At 48.2% G+C, this 19856-nt stretch overlaps 1 protein-coding gene across 3 annotated transcripts in view; it reads right to left on the bottom strand.

Annotated features, from left to right (window-relative positions):
- Nucleotides 1–19856, bottom strand: part of C12H1orf115 (chromosome 12 C1orf115 homolog) — a 30134-nt gene that overhangs the window by 6211 nt on the left and 4067 nt on the right. Inside the window, exons 2-3 of one of the 3 annotated variants that reach the window (XM_069544629.1) lie at nucleotides 6598–6690; nucleotides 5087–5425 (exon numbers count right to left, since the gene is read on the bottom strand). In XM_069544629.1, coding sequence (XP_069400730.1) covers nucleotides 5390–5425; nucleotides 6598–6690 — 129 coding nt within the window. In that variant the 3' untranslated portion in view covers nucleotides 5087–5389. Of the gene's footprint in view, nucleotides 1–5086; nucleotides 5426–6597; nucleotides 6691–11711; nucleotides 14157–19856 lie in introns of those variants that run through there. The other 2 variants (XM_069544631.1, XM_069544630.1) reach the window with 2 other exon arrangements.

Genomic DNA, 19856 nt, shown 5'->3' with positions numbered 1-19856 from the left:
GCTGAATGACTGAATACGTGAAAGACGGAAGAAACTGATCAATGAATGACAGCAGGCAGCCAAGCGCCCTTCTCTGACTCTCTGAGGGGCAATGCCTTGGCGGGGTGGGGAGAAGTCCCAGGCAGACACCCACACACCTGACCGCAGGCTGGCTTAGACCCCCCAGGAATTCCCATGGGAACCTTGACCACCAAGCCTTGGCGAGAACTCAGGATCAGGTGCTCCAGCAGCCCCTCTCCAGGCTGTCTGCACTCCCTCTCTCCTTATCCCATCATCAGCAAAGCCTCATTGAACTCATCCTGTGCACCAGGCATCTTGAAGGCACTGAGGATGCAGCCGGGAAGCAAGCAGCCCCAGCTCTCATGGAGCTTGACTCGAGTGCGGCAAGGGAGACCCCCTAAAGAGGGAGCAGCTGAGAGTGAAGCAAATGCCTTTTGGGATGGCCTGGAACAGGGCTCTGGGATGGAGGTGACACCCTCTGATGGTGGTGGGGGAGGGAGAGGGGTCAGGCAAGTCTCTCACCATCTCTGCTTTGGTATTTTCATCTGTGAAATGGGCTGATGACAGTCCCTCCTCATAGGGACTTTATCACAGAAGTCAGGTCCCACCCTCACCTATTCAAAGCCAGCAGCCGTGCCTTCTGTCACTAAGAACCCTGCAGGATATCCCCATCGCCAGCTCCACAGCCCCCAGCCCTCACCTCCCTGAACTCATTGGCTCCTATTGCACTCCCAACTCCCTCTGGGCATCCTGCTGCTGGTCAGGCAGGCTGGGCAGTGCGTGGAACAAACTCCACTCCCTCCCAGGTCATAGCTAGGGCAGGCCTGTGACCAGAGCCCTGAAGTGAAACTCAGGGTCCCACCCTCCCTGTGACTCACACACACAGTCCACACGCTCAGGGTGACGGGCAGCTGAGGGCAGCAGCAGGTTCGTCTCTAGAGCTATCAGGAGTCACACAAGGAGAACTTCATGATCGCCTACCTCCTTGTTCCTGAGCAGGGCTATCCCATGGAGGTGTCTGGAGACTGTGCACTCGGCACAGATTTCTGTTCTATATTGGCCAGAAAACAGTAAAGAGGGACCAGTTTTGTCCCAGATGCACCACCAGCCTTCCTACAGAGCTTTGTGCTGTTTCTGTCCCTGCCTTTCTCACCAGTAACATTCATCCAGCACGTTTGTATGTGTGTACTAAGTCGCTTCAGCCGTGTCCAACTCTGTGCTACTCCGGGGACTGTAGCTCGCCAAGCTCCTCTGTCCGTGGGATTCTCTAGGCAAGAATACTGGAGTGGGTTGCCATTCCCTTCTCCAGGGGATCTTCCTGACCCAGGGATCGAACCTGCATCTTTTATGTCTCCTGCGTCTTTTATGTCTCCTGCGTTAGCAGGCTCCACTTGGGAGCCCCTCTCTCTCTATCTCTTAAGTTGCTAAGTCATGTCCAACTCTTGCAACCCCATGGATTGTAGCCCACCTAGCTCCTCTGTCCATGGGATTCTCCAGGCAAAACTACCGGAGTGGGCTGCTATTTGTATGCAAGCATAAGGCTGTGGGATCACCTGTGTTAAGAGCTAACTCTAACAGAGGGCAGAAAAAACAGGGTGAAGACTTGCTGCTGTGTCCGGAAGAACCAATTCATTCAGCAGAGCTCAGGGAAGGCTGCATGGAGGAGGAGGCCTTGAGCTGAGCCTTAGGAAAGATAAGATAACTCCTGGTGCAGGGCTGGGAAGTGGCTGATGGAAAGGGGCGAAGACCAGAAGCTGGCCTCTCCTGGCCAGTCCTGACCAATCCTGGCAGTCCTGGCCATGGGGAACCTCAGCCTAGAGGGAGAGGGGGCAGAGGGTGTGGGGGTGTTGGGGAGAACAGCCATAGTTCCAGATAAACAACTTGGACACCTCTCGTTGGCCAGGGACCCGGGCTGCTGGAGAAGCAATTCCCATTGTTTCTGTTTCCTCCGTGGGGGGCAGTTTGAGAGCAGGCGGCAGGCCTCTGATTGTCAGTGGCCTTGAGAGCTTCTTAAGAGCTCAAGGGGAAGGCAGAATAGGAAACGACCCCCTTGAAGAAATAAAAGCTAAACAAGGATCAAACGACAGTGCCCGTGGTTTTGTAAGAAACAGGCTCTGAGAAAATTCCTCTGACTCAGATACCAGTGCAAAGAGGGACCATTCATTTCAAACTTATAATTTTACAGAAAAGGATGCCCAGTTTCCAGAAATTGACGTGATTGGTTCAAGGCCACGCAGGCGATTGCTTTCCTGACTCCCTGTGGTGTGCTCAGATTGCTTCCTGAGGTTGAGAGCAGGCAAAAGGGAAAACCCAGGCCCCTTCTCCCTCCCTCCTGTGTTAGCAGAGGATGGACAATTGCCAGCCAACAGGACAACCCCTCCCAGGTGCCCATGAAGACTCGGGTCACAGGAAGCGGCTCAGCACAGCTCTCAGGTGGGGGCGGCTCCCTCACCCCGTTCCTGCCCACTGGCCTCCCCTGCTCTAAAGCCTAGGGTGTCTGCGAGACCAGGTTCCAGCCCCACCAATCAAGAGAGTGAAGGGCAATTGTTGCACTCATAGCAGAAGGCACATCCTTGGCAAAGGCCTTCAATTGCCAGAGTCAATGACTCAGATGGGGGCCTTTACCCACTCCCCATGCCCTGCCAGTGGCCCCTCTCCAGCCACCCCAGGGCACTCACCTCTGGGCCTTTGCACAGGGCCTCCCATCTCCTGAAGCCCCTCCTTCCTCCTCTGCCTGGGCAGCTCTGCTCAACCTGCAGGCCCCAACTCTCTCACCCCTGCCTTTTGGAAAGCCTTCTCAAGAAGGGTGGAGGGGCCCTCCTTTTGAGTCCCTGGGCCCCCACATACACATGCTTATCACATGGGATTGTCTGAAACCCCTCGATCGACTGCAAGTTCCCTCAGGGCCAAACTTTGCTTTGTTTATTCTAGAAATAGGGACACCACAATGACATGGTATTGAGCTCTTTCTATGCATTTCACTGTGGTGAGAATTAACTCACTCTCTCCTCCTGATGGGCTTCTCTGCTGGCTCAGTGGTAAAGAATCTGCCTGCCAAGGCGAGGGTGGGATGATTTCAGAGAATAGCACTGAAACAGGTATATTGCCATATGTAAAATAGATGACCAGTGTGAGTCCAATGCATGAAACAGGGCACCCAAAGCCACTGCTCTGGGACAACCCAGAGAGATAGGGTGGGATGGGAGGTGGGAGGGAGGTGGGGGGGTTGAAGATTGGGGGGGACACATGTGTAACCATGGCTGATTCATGTTGATGTATGGCAAAAATCATCACAATATTGTAATTATCCTCCAATTAAAATTAATTATTAAAAAAAAATGAATCTGCCTGCCAAGCAGGAGATGCACGTTCGGTCCTTGGGTAGGGAAGACCCCCTGGAGAAGGAAGTGGCAACCCACTCCAGGATTCTCCCCCGGAGAATCCCATGGACAGAGGAGCCTGGTGGGCTGCAAAGAGTGCCTGAACAACAGCAAGGACAACTCCTTCTAATAACTATACAACGTGAGTAGTGGGGTGGTGTTAGAGGGTATAGACACAGCTAGGTACCACCCACATGTGTCTGCAGGGAGCGCTGCGTGCAGACAGCTTTGCAGTGAAGGGCCCTTTCAGGATTGCCTCAGCCCCTGAGAGCAGCTTCAACTAAAGGTGCATGCCCCCTTCTCCTTGGGGATTGATCCCAAGGTGGCCCCAATAACCACCCTGCCCATGAATTTGCCACGGCCTGTCTGCCACTGGGGTACAGAGCAGAACCCCTTGTCCCGATGCCTCCAGTGGAGCAGTCCCAGCACCTAGCATGGTGCCGGCTGCTGACTAGAAACTGGCACTCGCCATCTGCTTCTGCAAGGATGAAGTCAACAACCCCTGTAGTCGCTGACCTTCAACACTCCCCCTGAAAGGAGTTCAGGGCAGAGATCAGGAATGAAGCAAGATGTGCTCTTGGAAAAATGGGCAGAACAGACTCTCAGATAATTAGATATACTCAGGAGAAGATTTTATGAACCCAAATTCTTGCATCTTGTCCCATTTAGAAAAGCACAAAAGACACCTGCTCCAGGTGACTAGCAGCAACCTGCCAAAATGTGAGCTTGCCTGCATCTTCCTTCATCAAAATCACATATATACTGACCTCCCCCATCTCTTTGGAGCAGTTCCCAGAGCCATCTGAAAGGCCATCTTCTGGGTTAGAGTCCTCATTCTGCCCCCAATAAATCTTAACTCACAGGTCTCATGTATTTACTTTTTTCAGTCAACACAGAACACAGCACGCACTCGAAATGTATTTGTAGTAAAGACGTGATATCCACATACAATGGACTATTCATTCAGCCACGAGAAAGAAGGAAATCCTGGTATTTGTGACGACACGACGGACCTTGAGAATCTCATGCTGAGTGAACTAAGTCAGACAGAGGAAAACAGATACTGTGTGATCTCACTTATATGTGGAATCTGAAAAAAAAAAGCTGACCTTGTGAAAACAGAAAGCAAAATGGTGATTTCCAGGGCCTGGGGGCAAAGGAATGGGAGCGATGTTGTTTAAGGGCATATGTGCTTAGTGGCACAGTCATGTCCAGCTCTTTGTGACCACATGGACTGTAGCCCTGTGGGAGGGAAAGAAAAAAACCCATGAGATTTTTCCAGGCAAGAATACTGGAGTGGGTTGCCATTTCCTTCTGCAGGGGATCTTCCTGACCCAGGGACTGGACCTGCATCTCCTGTGCCTCCTGCATTGGCAGGAGGATTCTTTACCACTAGCACCACCTGTTTAGAGGCACAGACTTGCCACTAGTAGATATCTAAGTCCTGGAGACCTAATGCACAGTCTAGTGAATATAGACAACATCATTGTGCTGTTAAAAAAAATATATATATTGTACTGTAATGATCCAACTTAGAGACTAGGTCTTAATTGCTCCCACCACATGCGCGCACGCGCGCACACACACACACACACACACACACACAGATAATTATGTGACAGGTGACAGAGATGCTAACTACGGCTACAATGGCAATCATAGTCCAGTATATAAATGTATCACACCAACATAGTGTATACCATAAATTTACACAATATATCAGGTATATTTCAATCAAAAATATGTTTTGAACAAATGAATGAACATAAGCAAAGAGACTCCTTGGGTGATTTAACGAAAGTGTGTATTTGCCTCCCTGATCCTCACAGTTTATAATACCTAGCTAGTAGTTCCCCTGCAGCTATATGGTGGGAGGGAAGAGTCTCCAACCCTCCCACATCCCCTGAGTTTTCCTACTGGTGTTCAGGCTGCCTGTTTGTCTTCTGAACACTCTGTGCCCCAGAGGATTGTCAGGACTTCTGGATCCCCACGTTACAGATGAGGCCAGTCTAGGTGTTTGGAAACAAGGCCATTGGCAAATCAAACTGAAAAAAAAAAAAACATTCAGGGTGAAAGTTCAGAGTCCTTCCTCGTGGCTAGAAGAGACTAGAAGCTGTAAACAGACCTTTCCTGTCCTTTCCGTTCTCTGCTGCCGATGATCCTGTCCCTCCTACCACTCTTGCACTCACACCCCCAGCCCAGCCCAGCTCTCCTGCAGCCTGGGTTTGTTTTCCAGCAAAGGGTTAGTTGGGGCTCTCATGTAATCTGGAGGACCCTGGAAGCCACTCAGAGCAAAAAAGGATGTGTTTCGGGGTAATAGAGAAAAACACTAAGGGCGAATGGGGTGGCAGGCTGTCTCCCCTTCCCCACCCCTCCAGGCTGCCGGATTCCTCCATTGCAGTTTTCCCCTACACCTCCTCCATCTCTCAGGCCTTCTTTTCCTCCCCTCCCACAGGTCAGGACACATGGAGAGGAGCTTGCCCAGGGTCACAGGGCTGGAGGATGCCAGCACTATTCCTGTCCTACAGGGTAGCTTCCTGCTACCCTTGGGGCTTTGGCATGTGGCCCAGGGACCCAGGGACAAACAAGGGAGGACTGCTCCATGGAAGCACAGTTACCAGTCAATGAGAATAGTAGCTGTGGCTGCAGAAACCATGCCAAGCATGATTTGAGTACGGCAAAATAAATTCAACCACACTGATTCGGGGTCACAGATCCCTTCTGCTGTCCAGCCCCTTGTCCCCACTCTGTGCCTTGACCACGGCAAAGTGGCCACTCAGCAAGCACAGCATCTCAAGAATCCAGAGTATGATGGGAGGGTAAGCACCTTAATGTGTTTTTAAATATATTTTAAAATATTTTTAATTTCAATATTTTAAATTTTTAATAAGATTAATTTTATTAATTAAATTAAATTTTATTAATTAAATTAAGTTGTATTAATTTTATTAATTAAATTAAATTTTATTAAATTTAATATAATTTTTAAATATATTTAAAAAATATTTGTTTATTAATTTGGCTGTGCTGGGTCTTAGTCGTGGCATGCAGGATCTTTAGCTGCAGCATGGGAACTCTTCGTTACACCATGTGGGATATAGTTCCCTGACCAGAAATCGAACCTGAGCCTCCTGCATTGGAAGCTCAGAGTCTTAGCCACTGGACCACCAGGGAAAGTCTCCCTCATAATTTTTTTTTTGGAGGGTTTTTTAACTACCTGGATCCATAATGTCAGAAGCAGGAGCGCACGTTGGATGTAATTCCATTTAAAGCATCGCTCTTCCTCATGGTTGCTGGTGGTAACAGGAGCCTGAGAGGAAAGGAAACGAGAAGCCACTGAAACTGGCCAAAAAGGGAAGCTGCGGGTCCTGGTTTCAGGCTTCCTGGCCACAGCATCAGAGCAGAATTCCTTACCTTCTCTGAGCTTCAGTTTCATTATCCATAAAACTCAGATAATAATAATAGCTATCATGTTGATTTTGTTAATGAGAAGGAGATAAAATGGGTAATTAAATGGATGTCATGAAACCCTGGGCTTCCCGGGTGACTCAGTGGTAAAGAATCCACCTGCCAATGCAGGAGGCGCATTTTCAATCCCTGGGTTGGAAAGGTCCCCTGGAGGAGGAAATGGCAGCCCACTTCAGTATTCTTGCCTGGAGAATCCCCATGGACAGAGGAGCCTGGCGGGCTACAGTCCTTGGAGTCACAGAGTTGGACATGACTTGGTGGCTAAACAACAATAACATGAAGCCACCCAGCACAATGCCTTATTGACTGAAAGAAAAATGCAAAAAGCAGAAGCTGTGAGTTAAGTTTTATTCATGAATCTTACTGAGGACTATAGCCCAGGAGACAGCTTCTCAGCAAGCTCTGAGGAACTGCTCTGAAGAGGTGTATGGTCAGGCCACTCAAGAAGGCTGTTCTCTTGCTCCCTGTACATCCCCACCCACCCCCACCTTCTGCTGGACCAGTGCCTGCTTCACCTACAGCCTACTCATGTGACTGAGCTTCCTACATACTTGTCTCAGGCCTCAGCTAATGATTGTTCCCAACAGCTTATGAAAGGGGCAGTGAAGGGCATACCCCCTTGCAGATTTCCCTGGTAACCGTTGTGCCAACCTGACCTAACTCCCCCTATAACTGCTAACCTCCTTCTGCCCATGGGAGCAAAGCGTGTCACCAAAGCGTGTCAAGCAGGACCTTGCTTCAGACATTCCCCCAGCCTTCAAACCATTGATATCTCTGTCACTGACTCCAGGCTCAGTCTTTGATCTCAGGACAGCCCACCAAGAGGTAAGGGAAGAGGCAGGAGAATTATACTGGGTCTCTTTGCTATCTGGAGTGACCCCATACCATAAGTGAGCTAACCATCTGAAGATAAAGTATAAACCTTAGAACTCCTCATTCCCCTGTTGCTATTTATGCACACAATTAAAATTCCAAGTTAAAAGATGAAAATGTATGCTCTTTTCTTTTTGCTGGGGAAAACATGCAATCAAGCATAAAAATATGATTGATAATCACAAAGATCAGACGTTTCAAGTTAATGATTTTAGTGCTTTTCTATGCATGAGAAGGTCCGTCTAGTCAAGGCTATGGTTTTTCCAGTGGTCATGTATGGATGTGAGAGTTGGACTCTGAAGAAAGCTGAGCACCGAAGAATTGATGCTTTTGAACTGTGGTGTTGGAGAAGACTCTTGAGCGTCCCTTGGACTGCAAGAGATCCAACCAGTCCATCCTAAAGGAGATAAGTCCTGGGTGTTTATTGGAAGGAATGATGCTAAAGCTGAAACTCCAGTACTTTGGCCACCTCATGTGAAGAGTTGACTCATTGGAAAAGACTCTGATGCTGGAAGGGATTGGGGGCAGGAGGAGAAGGGGACGACAGAGGGTGAGATGGCTGGATGGCATCACTGACTCGATGGACGTGAGTCTGAGTGAACTCTGGAGGTTGGTGATGGACAGGGAGGCCTGGCATGCTGCGATTCATGGGATCGCAAGGAGTCGGACACGACTGAGCGACTGAACTGAACTGATGCATGAGAAGATGGGAGAATCTTAGGTCACTGAAATTTTTCCTTAGATATTCATGTTAACCGTTGAGCCAGTATATCTAAAGCACAGGTTGCTTCCTGCTTTTCTCCATCCTGAACTCCCCTCGGGGCAGTGCACCATAGTTGGGCATCTGCAGTGGTCGATGGCTTGACCCTTGCAGAACTTGAATGACAGGTGACATTTTTTTCTTTACAGCCTAGTATCTAGTAGATGTTTTTGCTGCATCTTGGTTCCCCTCTCTGATCCTGCTGACAACAAAGCCATGACCGGGGGAGCAGGTAGCATGGAGTCCAACCACAGGAGCAGCTCATTGATTCACTGAAATGAAAATGAAAGAGAAATTCAAGTCTGATTTTGTTTGGAAAAACGATGGTGATGACAAAAAATGCATAAATCATCTATGCCCTTTTCAACTCCAAAGACCTCAAAATACACAAACCATCGCCCACAATATAAAATGTCTTTGCTTCCTAGCTCCTTTCCTGTGGGCGTGATAATCCCTAACTTGTGCGTGCTTGTTCAGTCGCTAGGTCATGCCTGACTCTTTTGTGACTCCATGGACTGTAGCCCGCCTGGTTCCTCTGTTTATGGAATTTTTGAGGCAAGAATACTGCAGCAGGTTGCCATTTCCTACTCCAGGGGATCTTCTCAACTGGGGATCAAACCCACATCTCCTGTGTCTCCTGCATTGACAGGCAAATTCTTTACCACTGAGCCACATGGGAAGCCAAATACCTAACTCAAGACTCTTCAAATGATTAATGAAGTTGAACAAGTAAAGGGTTTTTCTGATGGATAGGTCTCCCTGGGGAAAGGAGGGAAGGAAAAGAAAGGTTATATCAGCACTTTCTGCTTCTGCAGCAATTCTAAATATCTTCCATACGAACCCAAACAAAAACAATACAAGTCATCTCCCTTCACTCTCAATGAGGAAAGCTAGTCTGCATGGAAGTGATTCAGTCTGGAATTACAGGGCAAGCAAGGGAAGAAAGCATGCCCTCTCAGCTCTTTGTCTGTTAGCACATTTGCCCTGATTCTTCTGTCTGCTTTGAGCCAGATACATTTATTTAGAGCCTTGTCAACAGATGCTGCAAGAGGAATCACCTGAGAAACACCTTTTAAAAAAGCAAAGCCAGTGCTTGAAGGTGGTGGGTTCTGGTCCAAAAGTCTGTCTCTAGATGGAACTGCAGGGTGCAGGGCACCAGGCACCCCTGGGGAGTTGGGCAGGCAAGCCTATGCCTTTGCCTCCATTCTTCTTCCCTCTGCCTCCACTCCTATGTGGCTTGTGCACCCACTGGGTTCCAGCAGTGCCCACATTAGAAAATCTGAAGAGACTTTCTTTCTCTTTGGCTATGATGGAGTGGCTTGGCTTGAAACAACTTTGCCTCTTAAAAACAATATCCCATGTATTATTTTTTTGTAGTTTGTTTTTATTTTTTAATTTATTTTAATTAGAGGATAATTGATGTACAATATTGTCTTGCTTACCGCAGTGTGAATTAGCCATAATATACACATGTCCCTTACCTCTTGAACCTCCCCCCCACCACCTTCCACCCCATCCCACCCCTCTAGGTTGTCACAGAACACTGGACTGAGCTCCCTATGTTATACAGCAACCTCCCATTAGCTATCTATTTTACTTGTGATAATGTATATGTTTCAATGCTATGCTCTCAATTCGATCCACCCTTTCCTTCCCCTGCTGTGTCCAAAGTCCGTTCTCTATGTCTAAGTCTCTATTCCTGCCCAGTAAATAGGCTCATCAGCACCATTTTTCCAGATTCCATATATAAGCGTTAATATACAAAATTTGTTTTTCTCTTTCTGACTTACTTTACTCTGTATAACAGGCTCTAGGTTCATCCAACTCATTAGAACTAACTCAAATGTGTTCCTTTTTATGTCCAAATAATATTCCATTGTATATATGTACCACAACTTTATCTGTTCATCTGTTGATGGACATCTAGGTTGCTTTCATGTCCTAGCTATTGTAAATAGGACTAGTACAAACATTAGGGTACACACATCTTTTCCAATTATGATTTTCTCAGGCTATATGCCCAGTAGTGGGATTGTTGGGCCATGCATTATTAATTTTTCCCCGTTTCCACTCTGAGTGGTCAGGGAGTTTGAGCTTTTCTTACTCAGGAACCATCTAGGCTTTTGGAAAAATCACAAAGCCTCTCAGATGCAGCCTATACAAGGATGCTGAGGGCATTTGTTTTAACTCTGTGTATAATTTGTATTGGGCTTCCCCGGTGTCTCAGCTATAAAGAATCCACCTGCAATGCGGGAGCTGCAGGAGACACTGGTTTGAATCCCTGGGTCGGGAAGATCCCCTGGAGGAGGGCATGGCATTATAAAATAAACTTACAGGAACGCCTATAACCATTTCACAACATTTTGGGGGATGATGGCATCACAAAGTTAAATTCAGTTCATCTCTGCTCTTGCAGAAGGATGGGGGAGGCATGACAGGTGCAAAACCTGTCACAGCAGCTGCCTGAATCTAAAATTGCATTGATGGCTTCCCAGCCCCACAACCACTTTCTGCTGAGGGCACTGCATGCCCAGGAGGAATACTGGTGAATGCACAGGGAGGTGTGAGTTCAAGTCCTGCTTCAGGGTGCTTCTTGGTCGGACACCAGTTGGAGCTTCTCCGACAAAGCACAGGTGCTGGGCAGGGGGCCCGTATGGGTGATTCCAAGGCAACGGAGGACCTCAGGGATCTGGCTTCTGCTTTGTAATGAGCCTCAGGGTGGGTTGACATGCGTGGCCCCTACCCTGCCTGGATGGTCCGTCAGCTCGTCCGGATGCTCCAGCAGGGCTGAGTGAGTGCATGCTTCATGGGCTCGTCAAGCACTGACACCTGGGTGACCCCAGGTCCCATCTTGGAGTACACTGGCCCATGCAACCTGCAGCTGTCCCTGGCACCAGCATCTCCCAGTTCAGGCAGATCAATGACTACTTCAAAATCTTCTAGACTGTGGTAGAAAATGCAGATTCCTGGCCCCACTCTAGACTCTCTAAATCCAAATTGGAGGTTTTGGAAATATTCATTTTTACCCAACGCGTGAGCTGAGGCTCCTACATAGACACCTCTTCTACTGAGCTTCTGGAGAACTCACCACTCCCACCTTCTGTCCAGGGAGTCAGAGTCCCTACCCCTTCCCTTGGTCTTGGGGAGAAGCCTTGGGCTCCTGCTGGGGGCCCCAGGGAGGTGTCCCTCACTCTCTGGGGTGGAGGAGTAAAACTTCACACACAGAAACATTAGACAAATCAGGTCTTTTATTTACAGACTATGATGAGAAAAGCATACAAAAGAAGCCTCTTGGTCAATCATGTAAAGGGAAAGCTCTAAAATTCAATTTTTAGTAGAGTGTGGATGCTGATATTAAACAAACAAACAAAATTGAAGAGAAAGAAAAGGCAGAAAGGTAAGCTGCAGCGTGGGTACCCTGTCTAGGAGGAAATGACAACTCAGCTGAGTGACTGTTTAGAATGGTTCATCTTCTGTGCACAGACCTTCACAGGGATGGTTCTGGGAAGTTTTGACTTTTGAAATTTCTGGGTTAATTCTTAACCAGAATTCCAAAACGTCGGGGCCAAATGTGTTTGCCCTTGCAGTGTCTCTAACTTGGGGCTGGGGTGGGAGGCTCGCCCTTGGATGGGCCTTGTCCCTCCCAGGTCACATCCGAGAAACTCAACAGGGTTCTCTGGGTCAAGTCAGCAGCGCTGGGCCAACAGGAAGGCGTGCTCCCAACCCACGCAGGCTCCTTCCCGCATCTGCCTTTCCTGTGACTCTCTTTTCCACTAAACGAAGCTCTGCTTTTCTTTTCACTGATGTCTCCTTTTCCCCAACTCCCAGTGTGGCCGGGCATGCTATAATTATCTTACATGTGTGAAAATGTGCCAATTGGCGCTAACACAGGGCCATTTCTACTCTCTTTTCCTCACAAATAAGAATGATGCAGGAATTAGGTCCCAGCTCACCTTCAGTGATGAGCCTCCAGGATATGAAGCAGAACCTAGCTTTACAGCTACAACACTCTCCCTTCCACTCATTCCTCTTTCTGTCCATCTGTCTGTCTGTCTTCCAACCTTCTCCACTTCCTAGCTAGGTTTGATGGGTGAAGCGTGAGCAACTGAGCCTTCATTCCCCAGTTAAACTTCACGGGGAAACAAGTAGGTGTTGTCACCGAGCCTGCAGACTGGTTCATAATAACTATTTCGAACTGGGAAGTATTATTCTGGAAACCAGGTCAGAACAGGGGCGTGTTGTGGGGGTTGATAGTGGGCACCTCCCTATCCTATGACTCAGTGGCAGTCCACAGATCATCCTCCAGGCCGAGGACTCTCACCCACCCCAACTTTTTGAACCCAGCTGAGATGATGTCAAATTGGGCAGCACAGGAGAGGAAAGGCTACTCCAAGGGCAGCCAATGTGAGCTCACGGGCCTCAAAGGGTCTGGAAGCATCAGCATGGCACCGCTGACCACCTAGCCTCCCCTCGCCCACATCCAGAGCCTAAGACTTTCCAACACTGATAACCCAGAGCTGGTCCCCGTGCTTCCACTTCTCTCATCCAGCATCCTTCTCCTGCTTCCTTCATACCTTCTCCTACTTTCCGGTTCCTTTTCTAAATCATACACTTTCCTTTCTAGGTGTTTCTCTCTCAAGACAGAGCACCCGCTGTCGGTTTGACGCCAAGGATGACGGGGCTGATGGTACCTGATAGCTGGGTCAGGAAGCCCATGACCTCAGCTGGCTATCTGCCTGCAGGTGGGGTCTGGCCAGCCCCACATGTGGCCAAGCTGGAATGGGCTGGACCGAGCCCAGCAGCGCTTAGGAGCCCTCCCTCCCTCAAACAACCTGCACTTGAACTTGCTGATCCTCCTTCCCCCATCACCACCTGCACATTCATGTCAGAGAGAGTGAAAGTGACAAGCCTTCATCTACTTGAAACAGTCGTGACACAGTGTCAACATGGTTTTCAAAGCACCGGCGCCTTCAAAGAGATTTTTCTTTCCTCCTTCTTCTCAAGCCTGTAATTAAACTTCTAGTGGCAAAGGAGTGCAGAAAGGAGATGAGGGGATGACTTTAGGAACAAACAGTTCCTTGGGTGCCCTCAGAACTGAGGCAGTCACGGGCTGGGAGCTCTGTCAGCCCGAGAACTTTCCAGAATCGAGCAAACTGGCTCACTCCAAATCAAAATCCCCCACCTCCCACCCTATCCCTAATCACCAGTCCGCCGCCCCCCCAGAGTACTGGCTCCTGCCAAGTGTTTGCCTCTCAGCCACCCCCTGCCATCTTTCACGGGGAGCTCTGGTCTTAGCAAACTCTTGCTAATCCCAAACCTGACCTCAGCCTAATTCTCTGCAGGACTATCCACCAGGGCCCCCTGTGTCCGAGAGGTGTGGAAGCTCAGCAGATGGATGGGGATGACTCATCCATGACATTCGCCCAATTCAACCAAGACAGTTTTTTCTCTTCCGAGTATTTTGTGGGTTCAAGTCTGAAATGCTCCTGGGTTCACACTGTTCCCAGAACAGAGGCTTCCGATTATTTTTGTGGGGTCCGCCCAGGCAGCTCCCACTAGCGGACGAACGACACCACGCTGGTGGCCACGCCGAATGGGGCGGAGTAGGCGGCGGCGAATCCCTGCAGGCCGACCACGATGTAGCGGCATCCTTTGGTGATAACCTTTCCAACATTCTAGTTTTTAGGAACAGAGGAGAAAAGCAAAGGGTTAGATGCGGCAACTTTGTGATCTTTCGTGCACAATTGTGCCATACATAGAGAGTCATTTCGCCTCACTTTCCCAGGGCAAACAAGCAAGTCAGCAATTTCCCACCTCTCTGGCACCCCACATGGAACCCCATCAGAAGAACACGTGGGGGACCAGAACAGACCTCAGCACCTTGACAAGGGCTTTCCAGCCCCACAAGTTTCCAGGTAATTCAAAGATCTTCTTGGAGACAACCGTGAAGCTGCTAGTTCTAAAACCAAACCAGGGGACTTCCCTAGTGGTCCAGTGGCAGAGACTCCATGCTCCCAATGCTGGAGGCCTGGGTTCAATCCCTGGTCAGGGAACTAGATCTCACATGTCACGACTAAGACCTGGCACAGCCAAATACATATTTTTAACAATTTAAACCAAACCAACAGTGTTGTATTATTTGAAACAAAGCCCACTCTCCTCTGTTCAAGCGAAGTTACTGGATCGGAGGAGGGCTGGGTCAAGTTTTCCTTCACTCACCTGAGCTGAAAGCCCACCCCGTCCTCCCTCTAAGCCCAGGACATGCCCCCTCTGACCCACATTTTGTGTCTCTAAAGTCTCCCGCAGCTCTGTCATTGTTGCGCCCATGGTTTGGGGTTCCCGATACAATTCTACACTCCTTAATGGCAAGGGCTGGGCCTTACTTTCTTGGTATCCATTCTCCCTCCTCCTTGTCTTCAAGGCTTGGTGCCAGTCAGAGGGTATCCAAGGGGTTCAAGTGCAGTCGCAGCAGAGGAATGAAGGCCACCACCACCAGCTAATACTGGCCGTGCTGTTGCCCCTCCCCTTTCTCTCCCCAGCCCCAACTTCTGTCTCCATGACAACGGCACTCGTGGAGGTGACCTGGACGTCATCATACATCTTGTCTGTCCATCCTCAATGCTTCCAGCTCCAATGACCACTCAAAATCCCTGATCACAATTGCAAGCCTCACTCTGACACGAACACTGCCTGACCAGCCTGGTCCGTTGGTCCAGGAGGCCGACTGTCCTTTTCTCCCAGATAGGATTTCTTACCTCTTCCCTTCTCCACAAGCCCCCAGCGCACACGAACACACACTGTCCATATCCTCATTAGATGAGGTCAGAAGTCATTGGGGAACCCAGTCATGCTCTGCCACTGTCTACACCTGCCCTGACTTCTCCTCCCACCTAGCCATGTCCCAGTGGGAAAAGGTACCCCTACGGCCATTCCCTGGACACTTGCTGCTGTTACCCTCTTCCCCTTGCCCTCAGCTTTCCCTTCTCCCACATCATCACCCTCTTCCTCCCCATTGGGTCACCCCCCTTAGCTTACACATATGCTCAGCTGTCCCCTTGACTCTGCAGCCTTCTCTAGGCCCTGCCCGCGTCACGCCAAGCCAATGGAAAGAGTCATCTACGCACACTGCCTCTACTTCCCCCTCCTTACTCCTTCGTCCTCTACTCTGACCCATCCAGGACGGGTTGGCCGTGGCCATCCGCCACCGCCATGTTGCCTGAGCCAATGAGCACTTTTCTGTCTTCCCCCTGACTCTCGGCCGCTTTGGATACTTCATCAAACAGTTATTTGACTTCTCCCTTACCTCACACGAAGCCCTTCTTCAGCTTTCTTTTCTATTTTTTTTTCAACATTTTAAAAATTGAAGTATAGTTGATTTACAGTGTTTCAGATATACAGCAAACTGGTTCAGTTCTCTCTATATCTATATATGTATGTGCTGTGCTGTCCTTAGTCACTCAGTTGTGTCCAACTCTTGGCGACCCCATGGACTGCAGCCTGCCAGGCTCCTCTGTCCATGGGGATTCTCCAGGAAATTTATATATATATGACAGGATCATTTGCTGTATGTCTGAAACATTGTAAAAAGGATATATTATATATCCATCTATATAGATAGATATAGACTTTTTCAGATTTTTTTCCATTATAGGCCATTATAAGATATTGAATATGGTTCTCTGTGTTATAGGGTAGGTTCTTGTTGTTTATCTAGTGTATGCACAGTAGTGTATATGCTAATTCAAAATTTCTAACTTATCCCTCCTCCCTCTCTGGTAACCATAAGCTTGTTTTCTATGCCTGTGAGTTTATTTCTGTTTTGTAAACAAGTGCATTTGTTATCTCTCTCTCTCTCTTTTTTTTTGTTTCCACATATGAAAGTGAAAGTCGCTCAGTCGTGTCCGACTCTTTGTGACCTCATGGACTACACAGTCCATGGAATTCCCCAGGCCAGAATACTGAAGTTGGTAGCCTTTCCCTTCTCCAGGGGATCTTCCCAACCCAGGGATCGAACCCAGGTCTCCCGCATTGCAGGCGGGTTCTTTATCAGCAGAGCCACGAGGGAAGCCCCACATGTAAGTGGCATCATGTGATACTCGACTCTGACTTACTCCACTCAGTATGGTGATCTCTAGGCCCACACATGTTGCTGCAAATGGCATTATTTTGTTCTATTTTTTAATGGCCCTCCTCAGGTTTCTTCACTGGATTATTCCTTCAATCAAACTTAAAAATGTTATTCTTTAGTACTGTTCCTTATTTTTTATTTTAAAACATGTTTTGGCCTAGAATTTCTCCACAGGTGATGTCACCCATCTCCAGTGACTTTGAGTATTTCCTGTATGCTGATAAATTCCAAATTTATATCTTTCAAATATTTACCTCTCTATTTGAGGTCTCTCCTTTTTGAGAACTCATGATTCCTCTAGCAAACACTCTTCCTTGCTGCAACAAATAGACAAATCTAACTTCGATTGGCTACTCGTATGTTCCTAGAGGCCTTTGGTTATTAGGCTTCAACAAGAAGGAAGCACCAAGGAGTTAAGTCTACTTGTGATTATACAGCTGGTAAGAGGCACAGCTGAACTTCAATCCCAAAGATATCTCATCTCAGGGTCTGTGTCCTTCACCCCCACATATACTTCCCTTCTTTCATGAAGGCAGATGTAACCTTGCAGTTGCTTGCAGCCTGGGCATAAAGTCCACCCCCGTCACTTACTTAACTTTCCTTGGCCTCAGTGTCTTCACCTATATAATGAGAATATTTGGTAACCACCTCACTGGGCAAAGAGGATTAAATGGGTTTGTGCAAGGAAAGTACTTAGAACAGTTGTTTAGTTGTTAAGTTGTGTCTGACTCTTTTGAGACCCCCATGGACTGCAGCCCGCCAGGCTTCTCTGTTCCTGCAATTTCCCAGACAAGAATACTGGAGTGGGTAGCCATTTCCTTCTCCAGGAGGGACTGAACCCTTGTCTCTTGCATTGGCAGGCGGGTTCTTTACGAGCAAAGCCCACTAGAACAGTGCCTGGCACCAAATCCAGCAGTACAAATGCCCCCAAAGATCAGTTAGCTTTATTGGAAAATAACCTCTGCTGCTTGTTACTTTATAGTAGTTTAGGTTTGTGGTAGTAATTTTAAAATCTAAGATATTTTGTTGTCTGTTCAGGGAAGTTTCTTAAGACTGTACTTTCCTATGATTTCTGGCTTATCTTGGCTTTCATCGGCCTCGGGATAACAGAATGAGGTCCTGCTCAATACTGTATGCCCAGCACCCAGAAAGGGCCTGGGTGTTTCCTTTGGTTGCTCTCAGGCCAAAGGAGGAGTTCTGGGAGATGAAGGTAATTCTGATGGCTTTTTTAGACACTGATTCCTGGGACACTGTGTCATCAACTTCTCAATGGGACATTAGGGTGTATGTCCAGGGTAGGGAGGTGATGCTACTAAAAGATACATCTCTATAAATGTGTGATAAGATTCAGTGGGAGAATTTTACTTACCTGTTTGAAATAACCACAAAAATTGTCCTCTAACAGTCCAGAGCACCCTTTATAAGCAAAGCCCCTAGAATCATGGATGGCCTTCATTAAACTTGACATTATGGGTATTTGTACATTCACTTCCTTCTGCCTGCTATTTTTAAAAAACTGCATGTCACTTCATCTTTGCCAGTGAGAAAAAGATGTTACTAAAATAGCTCATTAGCTAGAACATAACCAAAACACAGAACTTGAGAAATGTGATGCAAAGAAATGCGAAATATTACCATCGACCAATTCAGTGTCACTGGAAGGAGCAGATTTTGCAATCTTTGATCTGAGTAGAGCTTTTTCAAACCAAATGATCTCTCAGAAGGGCAGAGGGGCCTGGGGGATCATAGGACATTGTGGAGGGTTGGATAATACCTTCTTCCAAGAGCCCTAATCCCCAGAATCTGTGTATAGGCCACCTCATTTGGCAAAAGGGACTTTGCAGACATCAGTTAATGAAGGATCTTAAATTGGAGGGACTACCATGGATTATGGATTATCTAGGGGAGCCTGATCATTATCAGGATTCCTATATCTTTATTAATATAAGGATGCAAATAAGAAGAGCCAGTCTTATAAAAGTGATTCTGGAGGACTCAGAGAGAAGGCACTGCAGTGACGGAAGCAGAAGGACAGAGAGAAAGAGACCTGCAGATGTTACGCCAGTGGCCTTGGATGTGGAGTGGGGTGGCGGGGAGGGGGGCACCTCTAGAACCTGAAAAGAACAAAGAAACGGTTTCCCTTGGAGCCTCCTGAAGGAATCAGCCTGCCGACTGAAGCTCAGAAAGGCCGGTTTTGGACTTCCGGTCTCCAGAACTGTAGGAAAGCAAGTTTGTGTCATCTTAAATCACTGTATTTGTGGTAATCTGTTACAGGGAATCTAGTACAGGGAATGTGGCTTTTCTAGGGGTTCCCGGGCATTCAACTAATCCCCAAGGATGTCAGGGATTTCCTGCCCTATCCAGTTTCCAAAAGGAAACCAGTTCTCAACAAAGGCCCTTTTCCCTGGAATATAAAATCCAGTCTTCATATCCCTGGCACAAAGCTGAGGTGGCTGGTCAGCTAAGTGTTAGTCATTCAGTCATATCCAACTCTTTGCAATCCCATGGACTGACTGTATGTAGCCCATCAGGCTCCACTGTCCACGGGATTCTCCAGGCAAGAATACTGGCGTGGGTTGTCATTTCCGTCTCCAGGGAGCTGATTTTTTCCCCCTGAGATACAGCTCATTAAACGAAATCAGAAAAGAACCAGTCATATGGGGCCTCTCGTCCATCTCTTAGAAAACAGCCAACAACAGTCATAGGACCATCATCACATTCCAGGTACATTCCAAGACCTCTGCGTGGATGAACTCATTCACTCCTTACCACAGTCCATGTGACAGAGAGGAAACCAAGTCAGAAAGGAGAGCAGAGCCCAAGGTCACACAACCAGTAGGAGGCTGAGCACAGCTTATACGTGGCAGTCTGGCTCCAGGGCCCATGTCCTAACCCTCTACTTAGATGTGCGGCCAATGCCTTCTTGAGCTCAAGGTCATTCCACACCCTGTGTTTCCCCTCTCCTAACTCCCTTCAAGCAGCCCGATTAACAAAATTTAGTAACTTTTTTAACCTACACCTCTCCCTGTGGCTCCCAGAGGTGCCTGGGAAAGATGACCTCCTATATGAATGTAAGTTTGGGGTTTGGTGCCCTTAACCCCCTCCTGCCTCCATCCTAACTGCTTCCGCACAGGCAGAGGCCAGGAGAGGGTCCTGACGCCCAGCTCGGCTTCTCTCAAGCTGTGCAGCCTTGAACAAAGAGCTTGACTTCCTGAAACTCCAGTTTCCTTCACTGCATAATGGGAGT

The sequence above is a fragment of the Ovis canadensis genome, chromosome 12, assembly GCF_042477335.2.
Source record: "Ovis canadensis isolate MfBH-ARS-UI-01 breed Bighorn chromosome 12, ARS-UI_OviCan_v2, whole genome shotgun sequence".
In the NCBI taxonomy this organism is placed as follows: domain Eukaryota; kingdom Metazoa; phylum Chordata; class Mammalia; order Artiodactyla; family Bovidae; genus Ovis; species Ovis canadensis.
This window is presented reverse-complemented; position numbering and strand designations above follow the sequence as displayed.